At 35.7% G+C, this 25,153-nt stretch overlaps 1 protein-coding gene across 2 annotated transcripts in view; it reads left to right on the top strand.

Annotated features, from left to right (window-relative positions):
• Nucleotides 1–25,153, top strand: part of PLXDC2 (plexin domain containing 2) — a 419,623-nt gene that overhangs the window by 354,038 nt on the left and 40,432 nt on the right. For both annotated transcript variants that reach the window (XM_061178854.1, XM_061178848.1), the window contains exon 14: nt 21,588–21,748. In XM_061178854.1, the coding sequence (XP_061034837.1) occupies nt 21,588–21,748 (161 nt within the window). The remainder of the gene's footprint in view (nt 1–21,587; nt 21,749–25,153) is intronic.

Genomic DNA, 25,153 nt, shown 5'->3' with positions numbered 1-25,153 from the left:
ACTGGTCAAGTGTCCAGTGTTTCATTTATCATTCAGTCGAATTATTTTTTGACTTTAATACATAAATCATTAAAGTAACATATCTTTCACTTGTTTCCCTACCTTCCCTTGCCATTTTTTTTTCATCTACTTGTTTCCCATAGATCACAGTCTTGTAAGCAAAGGGAAACTGTTATTACCTTTTGACAGACTATTGAATATCTATCACTTTCTGTTTCTAAAGCTGTAAAGTATCTTGGCATTTGGTTTTATCTTTTGCTCTGTTTGGCTACTTTTCATGATAGCACTAACTCTATAACAAAGTGTATATGTGCCATAATAGTGAAAATTTCTTATATTTCAGAATATTATTTTGAATGTTCCCTAGGATTAAGAATTTCTCTCCTAAAATTTTGTCCGGAGTAGTGGTTTTCAACTTTACATGTACATGGGAATCATCCAGTTATTCTCATCTAATTTTATTATTCTGGCTCATAAAACCCCAGTGCTCCGACTGTTCTCCATACCACTTAAATCTCAGCCTAGGGAGCTGGGACTCAGGCATCAATACTTTTTAAACTCTCAGGTGATTCCCACGTAAAGTTCAGTTGAGAACGAGTGGTCTGATGCAATTCTTCATAAATATTAAAAAGCATCGGAATCACTGGAGGAAGAGAGAGTCTTGTTAAAATGCATTTTCTGCTTTAGTAGTTCCAGGGTGGAGCCCAAATCTTTGCAGTGCCTTTCTAACAAATTCTCGGATAATGCAGAAACCACCAGTTCACAGACCACACTGAGTATCAAGAATTGCGTGAATTCTTGATTTCTTTCTGCCAGAATCCCCCAAATAAGAATGACATTTCTTACACTGAATCCACCCGTTGTTCCTCACCTTTACCTCATGACTCCTCTAAAGCAACACTTTAATTGGTGGCAACGAGAAATTACCCCTGTCTACACATCGAGAATGTGTCTTGCTCGGCAGAGGCAAGGGACCCAGAAGCATTACGTTTGTTACAGCTCATTTTTAGTATAGTATGTGAAAATTAGTCCATTTTAGCAGTTACAAATTTATTTATTTTAGTAAAAGTTACGTTTTCTTTATTTTGTTGAACCATATGAAATTGCTTTTTTTTTTTTTTTAGCATTTTTGACCCACAAAAATTTTAATTTCATTGTTCAACCCAATCGTTTAAAAAAAATTGTTATCCAGCATAGGAAAAGCAAAAGAAAAATCACACTGGAATATACATTTTCTCCTTTATTTTGATTTGTTCAATTGTTTAAAAAATTGTTATCCAGCATAGGAAAAGCAAAAGAAAAATCACATCAGAATATACATTTTCTCCTTTATTAGGATTTGTAGAGTTTATGCCGCTGATATAATATAGAACAAAATGATGTAGCAGAACCTCTCAAGAAATACACACACATGGCTTCCAAGAAGCAGCTCTAAATACACTTTCCATTTGCCATCAGCAGAATGTTTTACTACATCCTCTCATTGATCAATTCCTACCTTTCTTTCTGTGCTCATCTCCTAAATAATTTTCTGTCAGCTCTCTTCTTGTCAGAAACCTGGGCTTGGGGATCTCCTGTTGGAGGAAGAAGACTTCCATATACCATTAGATTTGGAACCTGAGATTTATGAGGGGCCCCAGGAGCAGTTTTTGTGTGACCCAATATTTCTTGCGACCCGTCCTAGGGCAGTCAACATGTATAAAGTTATTATTATAGGTCTTTTTTAGTATGAAATGTCTAGTGATCATGATTAATTGCCTTGTGCTACTAAAATAATGTGTATGTCACTAGAAAATTAGATTAACTTTTGTGTTGATTTGGTTTGACTTGATTTGATTTATTCAAGAAACATTTCTTAAACTACTATGTGCCATATGCCCATTAGTAGGAGATGGAGATGCACAGATAAACAAGGGCTGTGCATACTCTGAGGAAGCAGGTAGTCTAGTGGGATGAGGCAGAGTAGTAAATCAATAATTAAGTATAGTGTGGAAAGTGCAAAGATAGATTGAGGAAAAACCATGAGGGCAGAGAAAAGGCACCTAAATAAAACTGGAATTATGGGAAAGCTTCCCAGAAGAGGTGATGCTTGATCTGAGTTTTGAAGTGTGATTAAGATTTGTATAGAAAAGGGACAGAAGAATGACATTTCAGCAGAGAGATCAGCAAAGACAGAGGTTCAGTAGCATGCAACATCAAAATCTATTTAGCTAACTCTAAAGAGTTGCCACAGCTTATTTGGTTAGGGTACAGATATACACAAGTCGTGATGGATGGTGAGGTTGAAAGACAAGTAGGGGCTTCAGGGCTCATAGCCTTTAATGTTTAATGTTAGGCAAGGGAGTTGAAACTTTATCCTGAAGATACTGGGAGCCATTGACATCATTTAGACAAAGGAGTGTCATGAAAAGTTTTCCATGTTTAGCAGGTCATTCTTGAGGGATCGTGGGGAACAGATGGGAAAGGAGTGAGACTGAGGCCAAGAAAACTAGTTAGGAGGACTATACTAGTAATTCATAGAAGAAACAGTGAGAGGCTAAACTAAAGTAGTGGTTAATAATGGGAATAAAGGAGAGAGAATGGACAGGAGAAATACATTTAATGAGTAGAAGCTACGTAACTAATATCTGATTGGATGTGTGATTTATGTGATAGGAAAGTGACTGAGATGGCTCCCAGGACTTGGGTTTAATTATCTGGTGGATGATGGTGCTGTCAAGAGGGGAAACAGGAAGAGGAACAGGTTTTTAGGAGAGGCAAGGAATTTAATTTGAGCATACTGACTTTGCAGTATCTGTGGGACATCCAAATGAAGATGTCCAGTAGGCATTTTTCTATGCAAATCTGAAACTCGAGAACTTGAGAAATGTAAGCAAATGATATAAGTTTGGGCATCATCAGCATGTAAATGATAGTTGAAGTTATCAGAGTGAATGAGATTACAAAAGAATAATATATAAGTGAAGAGAGAAGAGGACTAATGAGGGAACACAGCATTTGAGATTTTGTGAAGGAAACTGAAAACAGAGTAAAAGAGACAGCAGGAAAATCAGAAGAGTTTGGTGTCACAGAAAACAAAGAAGAAGAAAATTTCAAGGAGGGAGTAGAGAACAATGTCAATGCCGCAGACAAGACAAGTTAAAAAAAAAAAAACAGAAAAGTGACCATTAGATTAGGTAGCTTGTTGATATTTGTTGACCTTGACCTGGCAGTTCTACAGTCTGCAGCTGCACAATCCCCAGAGAGAATTTGAGAAGTCGATGGGAAATAAGGAAATTGAAGTCAAACAGGACATGCTGCTACTTCAAAGAAGCTTGGTGAGAAGGGAAGTAGAGATTTCTGTTGTTTTATTTTAGGAGCATATTTACATGTTAGAGGTGTTGAGGAGAAAAAAGACATGAAGAAAAGGAGTTGAGAGATGACTGAGAAAGAAGTGATATATGTGCAAGCGGGGGCGGGTCAGTCCACATTAATGAAATGAGCCAGGTGAGAGGGAGACGTTGAGGGAGTTCATCTGAGCTTGCTACTTTCTCAGTATAATAGGAGACAAAGCAATGGGGCAAGAGTGAGTGGGAGAGGTCAGAGTACAGTGTCCAGGAGTTGAGAGAACCCATAAAACATTTCTGAGGGGAATGGAAAAGGGAGGCTCCTATTAATGTATAAAGGGCATGCCAATATGTATTTGGAGCCTGCTGACCTTGGTGACCATCCTTGGGGTTTTATGACATCAAGACTAAGTGTTTTCATGTGAGCTTAAATCAATGCTCATGGCTCATGTAGTAAGCTGAACCAGTTTAAACAAGCAAAAATAAATTTTTTTTGTGAGAGAAAAGGTATGCTATTTTTTAAAAGGCATAAAGCTTTAAAGACAGTATTTTAATCCATTAGATGGTAAATTTAGTTTAGTATTTTCAACAGCTAGGTTTTCAGTGGCTTACTGTTCCATTAAGACTAATTGTTGCTTTAATTTTATTCTGCAGTGTTCAAATAATACCATGCAAGATTTAAAATGTATCTTGGGTAACAAGGACAGGCGTTAATTATTTAACACTAATTCATAACAGTACTATAAGCTACTGTGACCAAATGTTATTATTTCAGTTACAGTAATGAATTAACAACTTATTGGATAAAATTTCAACCATAAGTGATTTTAACACGTGTTAACATTATGCTCAGCAACTACTAAAGAAAAAATTTTTTAATGTAGAGCTAAATTTAAATGGAATTCTAATAAATATTTATTTAACCTAAAGAAGGCAAGAGAGGAGGAAAAAATTGACCACATAATGGATGAATTCAAAGGAAACAAATAGCAAAATGGCAGACCAAATTCAGCCATACCAATAATTATATCAAATATAAAGAGAATAAACACTCCAATTAAAAACATCGATTATCAGACCGACTTTTTAAAAACAAGATCCAACTATATACTTTTTATAAGAGATGTAAAATGATTTTAAGGTAAAAGATTTTGAGGTAAAACAATAGAAAAATATATATCCTGCAAACGGAACCATAGGAAAACTGGAGTGGCTACTAAATATCAGACTAAGTAGACTTAAAGACAAGGAGTAGGAACAGAGGTAAAGAGGAACATATCAAATGATAAAAAGGTCATACATCAGGAAGAAGTTATAATTTTTTTTGATGTGGACCATTTTTATTGAATTTTATTTATTTTTTTATATAACAGGTTCTTATTAGTCATCAATTTTATACACATCAGTGTATACATGTCAATCCCAATTGCCCAATCCATCACACCACCATCCCCAACCCACCACAGCTTTTCCCCCTTGGTGTCCATATGTTTGTTCTCTACATCTGTGTCTCAAATTCTGCCCTGCAAACCGGTTCATCTGTACCATTTTTCTAGGTTCCACATACATGCGTGAGTATACGATATTTGTTTTTCTCTTCTGACTTACTTCACTCTGTATGACAGTCTCTAGATCCATCCATGTCTCAACAAATGACCCAATTCTGTTCCTTCTTATGGCTGAGTAATATTCCATTGTATATATGTGCCACATCTTTATCCATTCGTCTGTCGATGGGCATTTAGGTTGCTTCCATGACCTGGCTATTGTAAATAGTGCTGCAATGAACATTGGGGTGCATGTGTCTTTTTGAATTATGGTTTTCTCTGGGTATATGCCCAGTAGTGGGATTGCTGGATCATATGGGAATTCTATTTTTAGTTTTTTAAGGAACCTCCTTACTGTTCTCCATAGTGGCTGTATCAACTTACATTCCCACCAACAGCACAAGAGGGTTCCCTTTTCTCCACACCCTCTCCAGCATCTGTTGTTTGTAGATTTTCTGATGATGCCCATTCTAACTGGTGTGAGGTGATACCTCATTGTAGTTTTGATTTGCATTTCTCTAATAATTAGTGATGTTGAGCATCTTTTCATGTGCTTCTTGGCCATCTGTATGTCTTCTTTGGAGAAATGTCTATTTAGGTCTTCTGCCCATTTTTGGATTGGGTTGTTTGTTTTTTTAATATTGAGCTGCATGAGATGTTTGTATATTTTGGAGATTAATCCTTTGTCCGTTGAGTCGTTTGCAAATATTTTCTCCCATTCTTAAGGTTGTCTTTTCATCTTGTTTATGGTTTGCTTTGCTGTGCGGAAGCTTTTAAGTTTCATTAGGTCCCATTTGTTTATTTTTGTTTTTATTTCCATTACTCTAGGAGGTGGATCAAAAAAGATCCTGCTGTGATTTATGTCAAAGAGTGTTCTTCCTATGTTTTCCTCTAAGAGTTCTATAGTATTCGGTCTTACACTTAGGTCTCTAATCCATTTTGAGTTTATTTTTGTGTATGGTGTTAGGGAGTGTTCTAACTTCATTCTTTTACATGTAGCTGTCCAGTTTTCCCAGCACCACTTATTAAAGAGACTGTCTTTTCTCCATTGTGTATCCTTGCCTCCTTTATCAAAGATAAGGTGACCATATGTTCATGGATTTATCTCTGGGCTTTCTATCCTGTTCCATTTATCTATATTTCTGTTTTTGTGCCAGTACCATATTGTCTTGATTACTGTAGCTTTGTAATATAGTCTGAAGTCTGGGAGTCTGATTCCTCCAGCTCTATTTTTTTCCCTCAAGACTGCTTTGGCTATTCGAGGTCTTTTGTGTCTCCATACAAATTTTGAGATTTCTTGTTCTAGTTCCGTAAAAAATGCCAGTGGTAGTTTGATAGGGATTGCATTGAATCTGTAGATTGCTTTGGGTAGTATAGTCATTTTCACAATATTGATTCTTCCAATCCAAGAACATGGTGTATCTCTCCGTCTGTTGGTATCGTCTTTAATTTCTTTCATCAGTGTCTTATAGTTTTCTGCATACAGGTCTTTTGTCTCCCTAGGTAGGTTTATTCCTAGGTATTTTATTCTTTTTGTTGCAATGGTAAATGGGAGTGTTTCCTTAATTTCTCTTTCAGATTTTTCATCACTGGTGTATAGGAATGCAAGAGATTTCTGTGCATTAATTTTGTATCCTGCTACTTTACCAAATTCATTGATTAGCTCTAGTAGTTTTCTGGTGGCATCTTTAGGATTCTCTATGTATAGTATCATGTCATCTGCAAACAGTGACACTTTTACTTCTTCTTTTCCAATTTGTATTCCTTTTATTTCTTTTTCCGCTCCGATTGCTGTGGCTAGGACTTCCAAAACTATGTTGAATAATAGTGGTGAGAGTGGACATCCTTGTCTTGTTCCTGATCTTAGAGGAAATGCTTTCAATTTTTCACCATTGAGAATGATGTTTGCTGTGGGTTTGTGGTATATGGCCTTTATCATGTTGAGGTAGGTTCCCTCTATGCCCAGTTTCTGGAGTTTTTATCATAAATGGGTGTTGAATTTTGTCAAAAGCTTTTTCTGCATCTATTGAGATGATCATATGGTTTTTATTCTTCAATTTGTCAATATGGTGTATCACATTGATTGATTTGCATATATTGAAGAATCCTTGCATTCCTGGGATAAATCCCACTTGATCATGGTGTATGATCCTTTTAATGTGTTGTTGGATTCTGTTTGCTAGTATTGTGTTGAGGATTTTTGCATCTATATTCATCAGTGATATTGGTCTGTAATTTTCTTTTTTTGTAGTATCTTTGTCTGGTTTTGGTATCAGGGTGATGGTGGCCTCATAGAATGAGTTTGGGAGTGTTCCTTCCTCTGCAATTTTTTGGAAGAGTTTGAGAAGGATGGGTGTTAGCTCTTCTCTAAATGTTTGATAGAATTCACCTGTGAAGCCATCTGGTCCTGGACTTTTGTTTGTTGGAAGATTTTTAATCACAGTTTCAATTTCATTACTTGTGACTGGTCTGTTCATGTTTTCTATTTCTTCCTGGTTCAGTCTTGGAAGGTTATACCTTTCTAAGAATTTGTGATGTGGACCATTTTTAAACTCCTTATTGAATTTGTTACAGTACTGCTCCTGTTTTATGTTTTGGTCCTTTGGCCACGAAGCATGTGGGATCCCAGCTCCCTGACCAGGGATCAAACCTGCACCCCCTGCATAAGAAGGCGAAGTCTCAACTACTGGACCACCAGGGAAGTCCTGTAATTTTTTAAAATTAGACAAAAAAGTTGAAAAATATAGGAAGAATGTGGATTTAAACTACACTATCAACCATCTTGATCTGGTTGCTATATATAGAGCACTGTTCCCAACTATAGTATATAGATTTTCTTCCAAGTATACATGAAGTGATCACCAAGATAGACCATATGTTGAACCATAAAAATGTCTTAAATTTCAAAAGATTGAAGTCTTATAGACTATGTTCTCTGACTAGAAAAGAATCAAATGAGGTTCAGAAGCAATAGATATCAAAAAAATCCCCAAATTTGTGAAAGGTAAAACCACTTCTAAATACTATGGAGATCAAATAAGAAATCATAAGGAAAATTACAAAATATTTCAATTGAATGATAATATTGTAGATACAATATACCAAAATTTGTAGGATTCTGCTAAAAATACTAAGGCGAAAATTTACTAGTTGAAAGAAAGAACATTTAAAGTTAGTGATCCAAGCTTCCAATTTAAGAAGTTTAAGAAGATGAGCAAATTAAGCCAAAAATAAGTAGAAAGAAGGAAATTAGAGCAGGAAAAATGAAATAGAAAATAGACAAACAATAAAGGATATGAACAAAATCAAAAGGTGGTTCTTTGAAAAGTTCAATAAATTTAATAGCCCCTAAGGAGACTGATCAAAAATTTGATAAATTAGACTTCATCAAAATTGAAAACTTTTATTCCTCAAAAGCTCTGTTAAGAAAATGAAAAGGCAGTCATATACAGGAGAAAATATTTGTAATATACATATATTACAAAGGACTTGTATCAAGAATTCCTGTAAATTAATAATAAAAAGACAACCAAAACTTCAATATGATACCATTTCACACTCATGATAATGTTAAAACTAAAAATACATTAACACCAATACTGATGAGTATGTGGTGCCTTGGAACTTTCCTGCACTGCTGATCAGAGTGTGGTATAGTACAACCACTTTGGATAACTGTTTGGCAGTTTCTTATCAAGTTAAATATATATGTTCCTTTGAGCGAGAAATTCTACTTCTATGTATTTATCCAAGAGAAAACATATCCACAAAAATATTGTAGAAGAATATTCATAGCAACTGTATTCGTAATTGCTAATAATTAAAAACAGTCCAGATGTTTGTCAGTAAACAAATTGAACATTTCAAACAATGGATTACTATTCAGCAGAAAAAAAGAACAACGTGCTGATACATTCAATGACGTAGATACAACTTTAAATCCTTAGTTTAGGCAAAAGAAGTCAGGTATGAAAGAGTACATATAGTATGATTTAATTTATGTGAAATTCAATACAGATGAAACGAATCTACAGTAAGAGAAATCAGCACAGTGGTTGCGGGGAAAGGGAATTTTCCGAGGGCATGGAGATGTTCTATATCTTGGTTTGGCTGATGATTACTTTGGTATATAAAAGTTATCAAAATTTATCAATTTGTACACTTAAGATCTGTACATTTCAAGGATGCAAATTTTACCTTAGTGAGAAAAAAAAAAAGAAAATAGAGAAATTTTGATGCGCTTCTCATAAACTAGATAGTTTTTTTTTAAATTCTCATGAGGAAATTTTTCCAAGCTTAAAATTCTTAACAAAAGAGAGGAAAAAGGCTTATCCTTAGCAAATGAGCTTCTCTAATTAGTAAGCATAAAATTTAATGCTTCTGATTACTTGATTCATGTTTTGCTTTAAGTTATTCTTAGAATCTTCCCATGTAGTTGCTAATAATGATAAAATTATCTAGCAATTACTGGGCTGTTACTATACACCAGGCACTCTTCTAAGGGCTTTGCATGTTTCTCTCATTAATCCTTAGAGTACCCTATGAAGAAAGTTGTACTAATCCCATTTTACGCATGAAGTATCTTACGCATGAAATATCAGAAGCATGGGATTTAAGTAATCTGTCTGGGGTCACATGTCTGTAAGGGATGTAGCTGGGCTCTACCACCAAACACTCTGCTGTCAGAGCACATGCTGCTCCCCATTGCCATCCTGTCCTACAGCCCGGGAGGGCTGCTCCAGATGTGGCACTGAACCCGGAGGAAGAGTCCTCTTCACCCTGTACCTGTCAAAGCAGAAAGACATGAGTGTCCAAACCACGTAGCTAATGTGGAGCCTTAGTACCTGCACTCCTCTTAATCATGGCTCTACTACCAGATCAGTATGAGACGTTCTTGAAATTATTCATAGCAATGGGATCCTTTCTCTCACTGAAGCTTAAGTGCATGTTGAAGGAAAGCAAGGACATTATGTAGCCATTTGCCTGCCATTCTCCCTCTGTTAAAGCAGTCCAGGATCTCAGCAAACACAAGCAGCGCCAATTGCCAGTTCATAGTCAGAATGAGCCTTATGGGTCCTCGGATCCCATCCCCCAACACTTTGAGACCCAAACCCTTGCAACTATAAGAGTCATAGGAGTGCTGCCTACCCACGGTGTGGGACCATTTTACAAAACTGATTTGATGGAAAAGATTAGGCTGAGACAAGTGCTCACCTGCTGGACTAACCACATTCTATCCCACATTCAAAGTATGGAACTTTAGATGCCAGGAAACTTGATATTCCAGGACCTAAGGGGCAGACAGTTGCGGTAAACACAATTTTACAGCATCCTTCCTCCCAAGCAGGCTAGCTGACTCTGTCCCCATTAGAGGCATTATCTGAGCCATGTTGTGACAGTACTGATGCTAAGAAGTAAACTATAAATACCCTGCAAAACTGGTCCTCAGGGGTTTCAGTTTTTTCTTTCTACCCTTGATATACATGCACATTTTATTAGTTCTGGTAACCCAAGTTTTTTTCCCAGTTTCCGATGCTGTCTTTTTGAGATACATAGCACATTCATCTAGTCCTGCCTGGGAGATTCCATACATCAAACCACAACAAATAACAAAAGGATTGTGTGGTTGTTAAGAGCATCAAGGACTAAGTTTCAATCCTGAGGTCCCCACAAGGGCCAAATTTTTATCTCCAGCAACTAAATTAATCCATGCTTTCTTAGGAAGCACAAAGGTTCTCGTTAATTTTAAGCATAAACTCAGGTGCCAAAGAGCCTGAGATTGGTTTAATATTCAGCGGTTTTCAAAAGAAGTTGCCTATAGATAATCACGGAAAGGTTGATTTTATTTAGACAGCCTACTGAATCACAGCAGCTTGGCTTTTGTTTTTCAGATAGTGGCTGCAGGTTCTTTGTAGCATGGCCATGTCCCAGCTGCCTCTGGGCTCTGGGAAGAGACAGTTGAACTCATAAGGACCTTGGTGGCCTGTTTTCCTACAGAGGGGTATACAGTGCAGGTGCATGGAGATTGAACTTGATCTTTCCACTGGAAAAACTATTCACTGAGACATCCTTGCTTTCATCCAGCATGCACTTAAGCTCCAGTGAGAGAACGGATTCCCATTTCCATGAATAATTTCAAGAAGGCCTCATATTGACTTGGTAGCACAGCCATGATTAAAAGGAATGGCAGTAGTAAGGGTTCATATTAGCTAAGTGGTTTGGACACACATCTGTCTTTCCACACTGATGGGAGCAAGGTGAAAAGGTTCTTTCTCTATGTTCAGAAAAAGTGATGGATTTGATAGGGAAGCAAATATTCATTGTGATATTCATATGTTTGTATAGAAGTGACCTCTTTTAATATAACTGACTTCATTCGAATTGACAGGATTAAATAGCATGAAGAGTCACTCTATTCTGTACCCCCAGATCTTGAAAGTAGGTTGTCAACCTCATTTTTTGGTATTCCATAGTAACTGTGAATATATTTTTAATATATGTATTTAATATATGTTTAATATTTATGGGTAATTTAAGTACTAAGATTTCTGTGGATTATTTTGTAGAAGTAGAGATACATTTTATCTTTAAAAATAATTTTTAAATGAAGAAACAAGACAACTTGATATAGAAAGCTGATGTTAGGGAAACTTTACAAGTTAGATCTTGTAAAGATCTTGGTTGCTGAAAATATTAGAGACATAGGTTGATTATTACAAAAAAAGCACATATAAATAAGAAATGAAAAACTATAATGGATTATTACAAGGATTTATTTTTGGTATTACAGTAGCTATAAATATGGTAAATCCCCTCTTTTAGATGCTCACACATACACATGCACAAAAGCACCAATCACATAACAAGACTGGAAGCAGGCTGGGTGGTGACTGCTATCCCAAATCCCTCATTTTGATGGAATCAAGCATTTCTTTTAATATGATTTCACGGAAATTTTATTTAGCTTTATTTTTCTAAGATAAAAGGTAACAGATTATTTTTTAAAAAGAATTGTCATAACCTAAGCTCTTTTAAACCAGAATGTTTTATGTTTCCCTGAATGAAATTTCACAGCTGCCCTGTAGTAGCACAGGCTGCAGAAGAGAAGCTGGGTCAGCTGCCCTGCCAGATATTGTTCTCACCACACATAACACACTTAGCTGTGTTTTGTGCACCCATTTTAATATCTTTTCGCAGTACTTACCCAAATTCCTCCTAAGGAGATGTCATAATGTGAATTATGAATGTATTGACACAGTGATTCATATTGTGGATTAGGTATGGGTTGTATAATAGTCTCAAGGACCCCTAATACCCAAATAATATTGACAGATTAGTAAGCATCCAAAAAATAGGAACACCATGATTATAAAATGAAAGAACTACGAGAATTATGAAAAATAAGAAAATACATAAAACACCAGGTGAAACTCTGAATGAAGTCAAGATCATGATCATGTCTATATCATGTCTATAGAAAGTTAAAAGAGCTATGAGGCTTATTATATGCGCTACAAAATGACATCAGTTAAAAGGGAAACTTCCAAAGGAAAAGTCAATTTAGTTAAAATTTTTATTTTTACTTGATTTTCTTCTGTTACATTCGTTAACTCATAAATGGGTTCAATAATATTCCACAGGGAAAGTCATGTGTTTTTAATCCAAAAGTGGAACAGTAACATTTTAAGCATTTCATAGTTTAACTTCATTCTGAAGTGTTAAAAAAGAACATTTGACATCATCTGTATAAGATTTATGAATTTTGAACAAATTTGTGTAAGACTTTGTCCAAAGCCTCTTGGTCCCCCAAAAGACATTAATACATTATGGAATTTATGGGCTGTAGTGTTTCTTTTTAAAGCCAAGAGAAGAGTTAGATTTAGAAATAACACTTTAGAGTGAATAAAATTTCAGACAAGGAGTATTTCTATTTTAGTTTTACTTTGTTGCTAGACTTTAATTATTAGCAAGATTTAAAAGTGGGTACAGACCATTTTAGCAACGTATTAAAATCTCTAACATATTAAAGGATTGTACTTCTAAATACAGAATATCAATGCTACATGCATGTAAATACTGAAAAAAAAATCAGTCATAGAAAAAGCAAGGAGACATAGAGGTTTAAAATTAAATGCTACACTTTGAAGAAACAAAAGGTCAAATTTTTTTTCCTTCTTTCCTCCTATCTTCTTTCTTCTACTTTATTCTTTCTTTCATTTTGTCTCTTATCAATAATTCATAAGCTTTTCTTGGAGTGAATAAAATTAAACACATTTACATGAGGTCCTGAATATTTTCAATATGTGCTTAATACCTTTTAAAAATCTGTTATCTTTGCTATCATGGTAGGTAAAATTCACCCAAAGATAGCGAATGCTTTGATAGATTTGACAATTCTCAACAGTCCTCTCTGTGTCTAAATATTGATCTGCGTTTTATAATGTACTAAAAAGTTAGGAACTCATAAGAACTGATAGGTCACTCAGTGGCTCAGATGAGAGTATATTATCTTTGATACTATTGATTTTCTGTGTTTCATTTATGTTTTAAAGTATGTCTACAACATAGTAGAAAAAAGGTCTTGATTTGGTAGGCTTTTCAACTATATTTATATACTTCCTTTTTTGGCCTTGAGGCTCTATTTGAGGATGTCTTATTGTGTTTTATCATTAATTCATCTTATTTGAATACACAACGTAAAGGAAAAAAAGCTAGAGATTTGAATTGTCCTCTATGCAATACTGTGCGTGTGTGAGGATAATTCTTTGGCTTTTGTTCACTTTGGGACATAAATGAAAGAGCGTAAGATATTTCTAAGAATAGAATTAGAGTTTGGTTTTCAGTCTAGATTCCTCCTGACCTCTCTGAATATTCCCCCAACTCCTATGGACGCTGACGAGCTTCAGAAGTTTGTACCTGAAACAGGTTTGGAGTCTTCTTTGACCCACTTCTATCTGCCAGTTTCCAGGAACAATCAGTCGAGCCCCAGGAATGAATGTCGCCAAAGTTGACATCTTTGTTTATTGTCTTTTCTGAAGGAACGAAATCAATTTATTTGAGCAGTCTGCCCTTGAGGTGAATGAACGAAACTTCAAATATGGAAATTACTAGCACTTGCTTAAACATTTTAAATTTCAATTTTGTGTTTGAGGTGCTCATCATTTTTAACACAAAGGATTCTCTGCAATCTGTTTGCAGGTCCCCATAAGTGTGCAAAACCTATACCATTTAATTGAATAGTGGTATTAAACTGGAAACCAAATAGTGAAAGAATTTAAAATCAAAGCACATCAATGGGGTGTTCACTTCACCTCCAGACTCAATGTCCCTTAATATGCCATCATAATACCTGTTAATAGAGAGAGCAGCTAGAATAGAGATGCAGAAAACTTGGCTAAATAATATGAGAACAGAAAAACATGTTCTCCAGAAATATGTGTGCAATTTTTGCCACTTCATTTAGATGGTTATTCTGAAGCGTTTAGAAATAGCACTGGCTTGGGACACCAGGATACCCCTGTAATATCTTGGAATTGAATTTGCTACATTTCTCCTTAAGTGTTTTGCTCTAATTAAGACACATAAAGTCATGTGCACATTCATAGATTCCTAAATATTTATGTTGTCGACTGGTTAGTAATATTTTGAAAATCCATGAAGATTGTTTATTTTATTAAAATCATCATCATCCAAAAATGTCATAAAATGCTAATTGGCTAGTAACAAACTACATTCTGTACAGGTTTCATTAGATATGAAAGGGTGTCTTGACATCTATACCAGTACTGTAAAGGAGAACTTGTAAAGGGAGATTTCATAAGTAGCCATTATTAGAAATACAAATAAGTAATAGTTATGAAAGTAAGCATTTATGCCTAAATAAAAAGAATGAGTAGATTTCAAGGTATAAATGCAATTACGATTTTTTACTCTAAAGATTGGCAACCTACGTCCTGCAAGTCAAAGATAGTTTTACTGATGAGAACTCTTATTGAATGAAACATGTCCCTGGCTCTCCTCTTCCTTCCTGAGAAGGACTGTCCCTTGCCTGCTGCTTCCTCAACAGGTTCTGGGTCTCTGGCCCACTTGGGAAGTGACAGCCCAAGGTCAAGTCAGAAGTGTCTTTTCCTTTCCTTTCCCATCCTCACACACACACAAAAAATGAGACTGAACTTTGACATGATGCTTGTAAAAGACTGCTAATCCCAGAAATAGAACCAGATGCTTTTTGGATGAATGGATGGATGGATGGATAGATGAAGGGAAGGAGGGATAGGGGGATGGAATTATATATGAGATTTGAAGAAACATTCAAGGCTTCCTTTCGTGACTCAAGTAGATATTTTTGCCACATTTTCCCCAAAGCAACATTTTAAATTAATCCTACTTTCCCATGAAAGTAATCTGTCACACTCTTTTAAAAATAAGAAAATAGCCAAGAGCACAAAGTGCAGTAATACAAGCATACTTAAGAATGAAGCCAAACTCTTAAAAGTAACAAATGTTCAGGGCAGAAACATAGTTTATATGGTGTCATGAATCTGACAGTATAATTTGCCTCAATTTGCCTCATATAAAATATAATAACATAATAGCTACATTAAGTATTTATTACATGCCAGGTAATCTCCTATGTACTTAATATGTATTAAATGTTTGATTTTTCACAGCAACCCTATGGAGTAGTTACTGTTATTGACCATGTGGTAGAGATAAGCCAACCAAAGACTGGATGGATTAAGTAATTTATTATAACCTCATTTGATCTTTATTGGAGAAGTAGTTATTCCAATATCTGTAACCCATTTTCAACAGCCTTTCTTTTTCTGTTTCTTTTTTTTCCCCTTTTTTTCCCTCTCCCTCCTTCCCTCCACCAAACATGGGTTTAAGTACATATGATGTCAGACATTAATACCCTCCTTGTCCCAGAGAAGTGACAAGACACACAGCCTCTGTCCGTTTGCAGGCACAATGTTAATTCTTTAATCATATTTAATTTATCTTTACCTGAGATTACCAGGTTCTTTTCAGACTTCTTTACCAGAAGAACTCACAAGAAATAAGAGGAAATGGCAGTACATAGAGTTCAGTGTTAATTGAGAAATTATTGATCACAGATTCAGAGTGCAGACTCTGAGAGCAGACTGCTCGTGTTTGAGTCCCAGTTCATCTTAATAGCTTTACAACCTTGGCACGTTTCCTAATTTTGCTATGCCTTAGTTTTCTCATCTATGAAATGGGAATAATAATAATGCCTATCTCTTATGGTCATTAATTTGATACTTGTAAAACAATACAAATATGCCTGGCAAATTGTAAATGAATTGTTTATATTTTTTATTGTGATAAAATACACACAAAATAAAATTTACCACCTTAATCATTTTTAAGTGTACAATTCAATGATATTAAATGCATTCATAATGTTGTGCAACCATCACCACCATCCATCTCCATAGCTCTTTTCATCTTGTAAAACTGAAACTGTATACCCATTAAACCAAAACTCCTCATTCTCTCCTCCCTGCCCCCAGTCCCTGGCAGCCACCATTCTACTTTCTGTCTCTATAATTTTGACTACTCTAAGTGGAAACATACGGTATTTGTCTTTTTGTGACTGGCTTATTTCACTTCGCACAAAGTTCATCCATGTTGTAATATATGTAAGAATTTCCTTTCTTTTTAAGGCTAAATAACATTCAATTGTATGTTTATGTGACACTTTGCTTATCCATTCATCTGTTGATGGACACTGGGTTGCTTCCATGTTTTAGCTATTGTGAATAACGCTGCTAAGATAGATGTACAAATGTCTCTGCAAGATTCTGCTTTCAATTCTTTTGAGTATATACCACAAAGTGGAGTTGTTGGATCATATGGTAATTCTGTTTTTGATTTTTTGAGGCGCACCCTACTGTTTTCCATAGTGACCACATTATTTTCCATTCCCACCAAGAGCGCACAAGGGTTCCAATTTCTCCGCAACCTCACCAACATTAGTTATTTTCTATTTTGTTGATAGTAGCCATCCTAATAACTGTGAGGAGGTATCTCATTGTGGTTTTGATTTACATGTCCCCAATGGTCGTTGATGTTGAATATCTTTTCATGTGTTTAATGGCTATTTGTGTATCTTCTTTGGATAAGTGTCTATTCAGGTCCTTTGCCCGTTTTTGAATCAGGTTGTTTGCTTTTTGTTGTTGAATTTTAGGAGTTCTCTATATATTCTGGATATTCTGTGGGCTACCTTTTTAGTCTGGTGATATTTTTCTGATGCACAAAATATTCTGATTTTCATGAAGTCTAAAATGTCTATTTTTTCTTTTGTTGCCCATGCCTTTGAGGTCATAGCCAAGAACTCACTGCCAAATCCAATGTTCTGAAGTTTTGCCCTATATCTTCGTTAAGAGTTTTATAGTTTTATGTCTTGCATTTATGTCTTTGATTCATTTTGAGTTAAAATTTTTTTATGGTGTTAGGTAAGAGTCCAACTTCATTCTTTTGCATGAGGACATCCAGTTTTCCCAGCACTGTTTGTTGAAAAGACTGTCCTTTCCTTATTGAATGGTCTTGGCATCATTGTCAAAAATCATTTTACCATTTATGCTACAGTTTATTTCTGGGCTGTCTATTCTATTCCATTGGTCTATATGTCTGTCTTTATGCCATTACATACTCTTCTGATTACTGTAACTTTGTAGTAAGTATTAAAATCAGGAAATGTGAGTTCTTCAGCTTTGTTCTTCTCTTTCAAAATTGTCTTGGCTATGCAGGGTCCCTTGAGATTCCATATGAATTTTGAGAAGGGTTTTTCTGTTTCTGCAAAAACATCATTGGTATTTTTATAGAGATTATATGGAATCCGTAGATAACTTTGGGTAGTATTGACATCTTAACAATATTAAGTCTTCTAATCCATTAACATGAGATGTGTTTTCATTTATTTATGTCTTCTTTAATTTCTTTCAGCAATGTTTTATGAACAAGTCTTTTGCCTCCTTAGTTAATTCCTATTTTATTCTTTTTGATGCTAGTATAAATGGAATTGTTTTTGTAATTTCTTTTTTTATTGTTCAGTGTTACAATATATAAATGCAACTGCTTTTTGTGCATTGACTTTGTATCCTGCTACATTGTTGACGAATTCATTTATCAGGTCCAACAGTTTGTCTTGGGAATATTTAGGGTTGTATATATATATATATTATATATATATATATATATATAATATATATACACACAGACACACACACACACATATATACACACACACACATATATATATATATATATAAATAAACATTTCATCTGCAAACAGAGATCAATTTACTTCTTTCTAATTTGGATGCCTTTTATTTATTTGTCTTGCCTAATTGCTCTGGCTAGAATTTCCAATACTGTGTTGAATAGAAGTAACAACTGTGGGCATCCTTGTCTTGTTCCTGATTTTAGAGGAAAAGCTTTTAGCTTTCACAGTTGAATATAATAGCTGTAAGTTTTTCATGTATGGTTTTTATTTTGTCAAGGTGTTCTTCTTTTCCTAGATATTGAGTGTTTTCATCACAAAAGGCTGTTGAATCTTGTCAAATTCTTTTTCTGTATCAATTGAGATGATTACATGTTTTTTCACCCTGCAGGACTCCCTTAAGCATTTCTTGCAGAACAAGCCTAGTGGTAACCGACTCCCTCAGCTTTTCTCTGAGAATATCTTAATTTCTCCCTCACTTTTGAAGGAAAGTTTTGCCAGATTTTGGATTCCTGGTTGACAGGTACTTTTCAGCACTTTGAATATATCAGCCCACTGCCTTCTGTCTTCCAAAGTTTCTGTTGAGAAATCTGCTCATATTCTTATTGAGGATCCCTTGTATGTGATGAGTTGCTTCTCTCTTGCTGCTTTCAAGATTCTCTCTTTGTCTCTGTCTTTCGAAAGTTTGATTCTAATTTATCTCCATGTTGGTCTCCTTCATTTCATCTTACCTGAAGTTCCTTGAGCTTCTTGGATGTTTATATCAAATTTGGGAGGTTTGGATCCCATCAAACTGGGAAGTTTTCAGCCATTATTTCATCAAATATTCTCTGTCCCTTTCTCTATCTTCTGCTTCTTGGAATTCCATGATGCAAATACCGATCCACTTGATGGTGTCCCACAGGTCTTTTAGGCCCTGTTCACTTTTCTTCAATCTCTCTTCTTTCTGTTCCTCAGACTTGAGCATTTCCATTGTCCTATTTTTAAGTTAATTGATTCTCTTTTCTGCCTGCTCAAGTCTGCCTTTGAATGGTCTACTGAATTTTTCATTTCAGTCATTATATTTTTCAGCTTCAGAATTTCTCTTTGGTTTCTTTTTAGGTTTTCTATCTTTTTATGGATATTTCCATTTTGTTCATACATTGTTTTCTTGACTTTCTCTACCTCTTTCTTTAGTTCTTCGAGCATCTTTAAGACAGTTGCTTTAAAGTGTTTGTCTAATAGATCGACCATCAGGTGTTTTACAGGGACAGTTTTTGTTTACTTTTTTTCCTTTGAAAGAGCCATACTTTCCTGTTTCTTTGTATGCCTTGTGAAATTTTTTTCAAAACTGGACGTTTGAATCTCATTAAGTTGTGACTTTGGAAATCACATTCTCCCCCTTCCCCAGAGTTTGCTGCTTTTTGTTGTCATATTTATTTAATTTATTTACTAGTTTATTGGTTTTGTAGGCTGTCTCTGTGCTGAGGTATAATCTTGAGGTCTTTTCGAGTCTTTTCTGAGCTTTTCCCTGGCCACGCACAGCCATGTTCTAATTTTCCCCACATGTGAATTTGATTTTGAATGTCCTAGTCTTTCATATCTGGCTCCCAAAAGTGGGAAAAGAGAAAAATAAAGGGAGGTGAGATGAAAAGGGTACTGGTTCTTTAAATCACTTGGATGTTACTTTAGGTCCAGGGAGAAAGGCTTACAACAATGGCAGAAGGTGCAAAACCAATGGCTGCATCTTTGTCTGCCCCTCAGTGATGAGAAGCACCAATCATTCAGTGATCAGAACACAGACTCCCAATGTTTGCAGGACAGGGTACATTTTGCCTACCACGGTTCCTGCAGGCTGCTTCAGAAACAGGTGTGTAGCTGACTGCCACATGGCTGATGGGCGGAGGATGCATAGCTACTTCTGGACTAAGTGCTGAAACTGACTGAAACCACAGCTTGCAGTCTGAGCCTTCTCCCTAGAAGTTGCAAGCCTTCCACAGAGTCCAGAGTTCCAAAATAGTTGTCAGACAAATTCTGCCAGTGCAATTGTTTTCTATGTGGGAAGACAGATTCCTGATAGTTCCTACTCTGCCATGTTCCCAGAATCCTCTCTGTAAATGAACTTTTACATAATGAACTACTCTTTACATTTTACATTCTTTAACTAATGAATTTCTGTTATGTAAGGGAAACCTTTAGGAATTTGAGCTTTATTAGATTTGGAAAAGGTTTACTGAATACCAACTATGGGTCTCAGGCAAAGAATAAACAAACAATAGCAACAAAACTTTAAAGGATGTATAAGGAGAATTGGGAGGTCATATTTCTTTGCTCTATTTGAAATTCTGTTATTTTGTATTTACCACACATTCTGATAGTCAGTCACGTTCGTTTTTTTCTATTAATGAAAATTATAATAAAAGAAATAAATCAGTGCTTATTAAATGAGGTTTAATAGACCAAAAAATGTTTAAAACATAGATGCAAAGGTTGGAAATAACAAAGATGTAAATTGGTAATGAAAGGATTAGGAATCACTGTTCTAGAACTTCTATGAGTCTTAAAGAATTTTCTAATGATTCAAAAATACCAGTCATATTATGTACTAAGATACAGTTACCTGCTGCACATAATTTAAGAAGGTCTCCTCTAAATGCCTGAGTAGACATCAAATATTGCAGAATTTTAGAACAAGAGAAGACTTTAGAGATTAGTTTTATTTGGCTGATTGACTTTGCCTTGGCTAATTATTACTTTAGAAATTTAATGTCTCCTTTTTCCTAACTCTGAAAATGGATATTACAGTGGAGAGCATCTCAATAAAAGTTAGAGAAAATGATACTGACATGTGGCATAGTGGAATATTTTCATGTGCTGTGTGTTCCCTTTAGATAGTGATAAACTATTTGAGGGTCATTTAGCATCCATCTGTTACACTTTTATAGAGCATTTCAGTTTAAAACAGATTTTGAAAATTATCCTTTGAACTCATGCACAGACTTTCTGAAAATGCCTGTGTAACCCACCAAAATATGTCTGATACTCTTCAATTTAAATTTTCCAAAAGAAAATGAGAGAGGAGATTTCAAACAGTAATCAATTTTTCCATAGGTAAGAGTGCCAGTGGTTTAATGAGAAAAATCAAAGTTAAATTTATTATATAGTTAGAGTTTTAGATTTTCCACAGAACTTTTAGAATAAAGGCTATTCATTTTGCCTTATTTAACAGAATAAAGGTGAACTGTAAATTAAAACACAATTATAAATGTGTTTTTAATCATTAATAGTACGGATTTTTCATTTGCCCAAATAAAGAGCATCTAACTTCTAAAATTGGTGTTATGGAAAAGAAAAGGATAGTTGTACAGAAAGTAAAAAAAAAAAAAAAATTCACTGGTACTTTATTAAGAATATAAATATTCCCTCCAATGAAAGCGCAGACCTGCGAGTGCACACGTGAATGTCCTGACAGCTGTGCTGTTCTTCCAGCCTCTACAGATGACAGTGCAGCCGAGAAGAAAGGGGGAACCCTTCATGCCGGCCTCATCGTTGGAATTCTCATCCTGGTCCTCATTATAGCCGCAGCCATTCTTGTGACAGTCTATATGTATCACCATCCGACGTCAGCAGCCAGCATCTTCTTTATTGAGGTAAGTGTCAAGTAGAGTACGTGAAAACCATGCTAGCTGATGAACTCCAGCCATCTGCTGACACCACCTGCGTTTAATATTTAGCACATGATTTCTCCACTTTGCAGTTGCGAGCTGGCTGATTTCACACATGCACGCATGCGTGCGCACGTACATATTGATAGATGGCTTTCATGTGATGAGCTCAGTTACCTTACCTCAGGAGCTTTTAAAGAAATAAGCCATCTCGCCTTTTACAGATCGAAAAGAAAATAGAAACCGTATTTTTTGTCTTATTATACCAAGTATGTTAACCAGCTGCTGTTCGATCCTAGAAGGAAATGAAGCATATGCTGGAGGCTAAAGGATTTAGCTTAAATCAACTAATCGATATAACAGTAATTGAGTATTGGCCAGATTCATAATACAATATGGTAAGCCTGCTCTTAAAATGCTCACAGACTATTTAGGAAAAATACATATTTCCCTACAAAATAGCAGCTATAACAATAAGATTATGGTATGTGCCATCACCATTTTGTGTGATGTGTGTGTATTTATACATGTACATATAAACGCACATGCATACACACACACTCATTCAAACGCAAAGAGAGCACTGTGCCGAATCAGTGTTGTGTTTTCATGTACAGAAAGTAGAGTTAGTGCCAGTGCCCAAGAGCTGTCAGGTAGGAGGACCAGTGGCTGTGTACCAAGGGCCAGAGCCAAGCCCTGATGTCCAGAAGGCCTGAGACTGGGAAGCCTAGGGGCCACAGGATAAGGTCAGTGTGACCAAGTCACCTCCTATCCCCCAGACAACTGGGCTTCCTGGGCCTCGTGTGTGCATAGCTTTCACCCCAACATCTTAATGGAGCCACTGCTCTTCAACACAACATCAGTACTAGAGCAATGAAGGAAATCTTCTCCCTCGGAGCTTCAAACTTGTAAACTTTAGGTCTTTTCCAGTTCACTGGGTGATGTGCAGAAGGCAGCTTTGTTCACGTGTTGAGTAAGAAATTCTAACAACCTTTAAACTACAAAGTTACCTTTAACCTCTATAACAGGGGGAAGTGAATGCAAATCAATTAAGTAATTGCTCAGAAGTCCTCTATGGCTCTCAACTGTCTGTGGAGTAAAGTGCAGTCTCCTTAGTTCTCCTTCAAGGCCTTGGCTATTTGTATCTTGTCTATCATCTCAATTTTTATCCCATAGCTTCTTAACCTGGAGTTCAGTACCATCAAATTCACTCTATTCTCTTCTCCATACACACCCCAAATTCTCCATGTCACCAAGACATTGCTCATTCTGTTCCTTCCACCAAAAAAGTCCTCCCCTTCCACCTCAATTCTTGAATTCTGGATCCAAGTAGCCTTCAATAGCATGCACCCTGTAAGCTTCCCCGGACCATCTCTCTGCCAGGACAGCTGGACATAATCTCTCTTTCCTCTGAAATTCTATCCATAGTAATACATCTATATCTTTCTCTGGCATTTACCTTTCTGTTTTGCATTAGCGTTAAATATGTATGTGATTTATTCCACCCTACAGACTTATAAATTCCTCGAGATTTGGATTAAATAACTTAAGTCTTTCAAATAAGAGGAATTCCATCAGTATTTTCTGGAAAGAGAAAGATAATAAATATCCTAGGACATATCAAACTTCCACTAAATTTTCACACATGAAGTATTCCAAAAATGTCATTCTCATTTAAAGTTACAATAATTGAGAAATTATCAGGCATTGCATTTAGTTGGAAAGCTCTTATTAAGTTTTGTTAATGTGCTTAATTTTCACGCAAGAAAGCAGAAAACTTTCCCGAGGTCATGAATGCATTGCTCCAAGATCTGACAAGTGACAAGCTGTAAAGCTTCAGTGACTAACCAGACATCAGGCTGCTGCTGTAACCCTCACAGGTTTAAGCCTGTTTATACACTATGAAGTTTATTTTCTGACATTGTTAAAAAGAAGATACTGTGAAATATCTGATGGTGATGGTATTAGTGCAAATTGCACAGTGCAAAGGACCTAGTTCACACTGATTCACAGCAATCCTTGTATGACTACAAAGTAAGACTGTAGAATAGTGAAAGTATTGCCGGGAGCGGGAGGGCATTAATCTTAGAGATAATTTAATTCTACACCCTCATAACACAAAGGAAGAAACTGAGGTTCAGAGTGGTGGAATGGCTTCTCCAAGGTCGAAGAGCCACACTTCTGGGAAGAACTCTCGTCTTTCAACACTCAAGTGAAGCAGAATCATTCTGCAGATTCCCAGATTCTCTGTCAGTTGCCAATAATTCTGCCTAAATCACTAACTCTTTGACACCCTGCTGTCCTCAAGCAGCTCACAGTGGCTGGTTGGCAGATGATTTTTGAAGATAATAATCATAACTTTACAATTATTAAAGCTGATCCATGTTTTCAAAATCAAAACGCAGATCCATGATGACTGCACAGTGACTGACATGCCAGACCTATGAATTCAAAAGTTTGAATTACTAATTAAATTAGAATTATTGGTGCATAAAGAGATTGAGTTTACAAATATCATCTAAGTTGCTTTTCATGTTCTATATTATACTGCTATCTACTTTTTAAATGAGTTTGATGTGCTTTTTCCCATTAGGAAAGCAGTACCTGTTCATTATTTTTAAAATTGTGGAAATTTAAAAGCAAAAAGTAAAGTCGTTTATAGTCCCAATAAGCAGAAATAATCACAATAACTATTTTAATTTATTTTCTTCTGGAATTCTTATATGCATAACTTGATGTTTGCCCATTTAGTATAATTGTGATTTCACTGAAATGCAAATTGATATTCTTTATTTTTCTTTTTTTTTTTTTTTAGGCCCCATTTGTTTAGTTTTGTTTTTATTTCCATTACTCTAGGAGGTGGATCAAAAAAGATCTTGCTGTGATTTATGTCAAAGAGTGTTCTTCCTATGTTTTCCTCTAAGAGTTTTATAGTGTCCAGTCTTACATTTAGGTCTCTAATACATTTTGAGTTGATTTTTGTGTATTGTGTGAGGGAGTGTTCTAATTTCATTCTTTTACATGTAGCTGTCCAATTTTCCCAGCACCACTTATTAAAGAGACTGTCTTTTCTCCATTGTATATCTTTGCCTCCTTTGTCATAGATTAGTTGACCATAGGTGCATGGGTTTATCTCTGGGCTTTCTATCCTGTTCCATTTATCTATATTTCTGTTTTTGTGCCAGTACCATATTGTCTTGATTACTGTAGCTTTGTAGTATAGTCTGAAGTCTGGGAGTCTGATTCCTCCAGCTCTATTTTTTTCCCTCAAGACTGCTTTGGCTATTCAGGGTCTTTTGTGTCCCCATACAAATTTTAAGATTTTTTGTTCTAGTTCTGTAAGAAATGCCATTGGTAATTTGATAGGGATTGCATTGAATCTGTAGATTG

Source organism: Eubalaena glacialis, chromosome 2 (genome assembly GCF_028564815.1).
Source record: "Eubalaena glacialis isolate mEubGla1 chromosome 2, mEubGla1.1.hap2.+ XY, whole genome shotgun sequence".
Taxonomy (NCBI): Eukaryota; Metazoa; Chordata; class Mammalia; order Artiodactyla; family Balaenidae; genus Eubalaena; species Eubalaena glacialis.
Note: the sequence above shows the minus strand (reverse complement) of the source record. Positions and strands in the feature narration are given on the sequence as shown.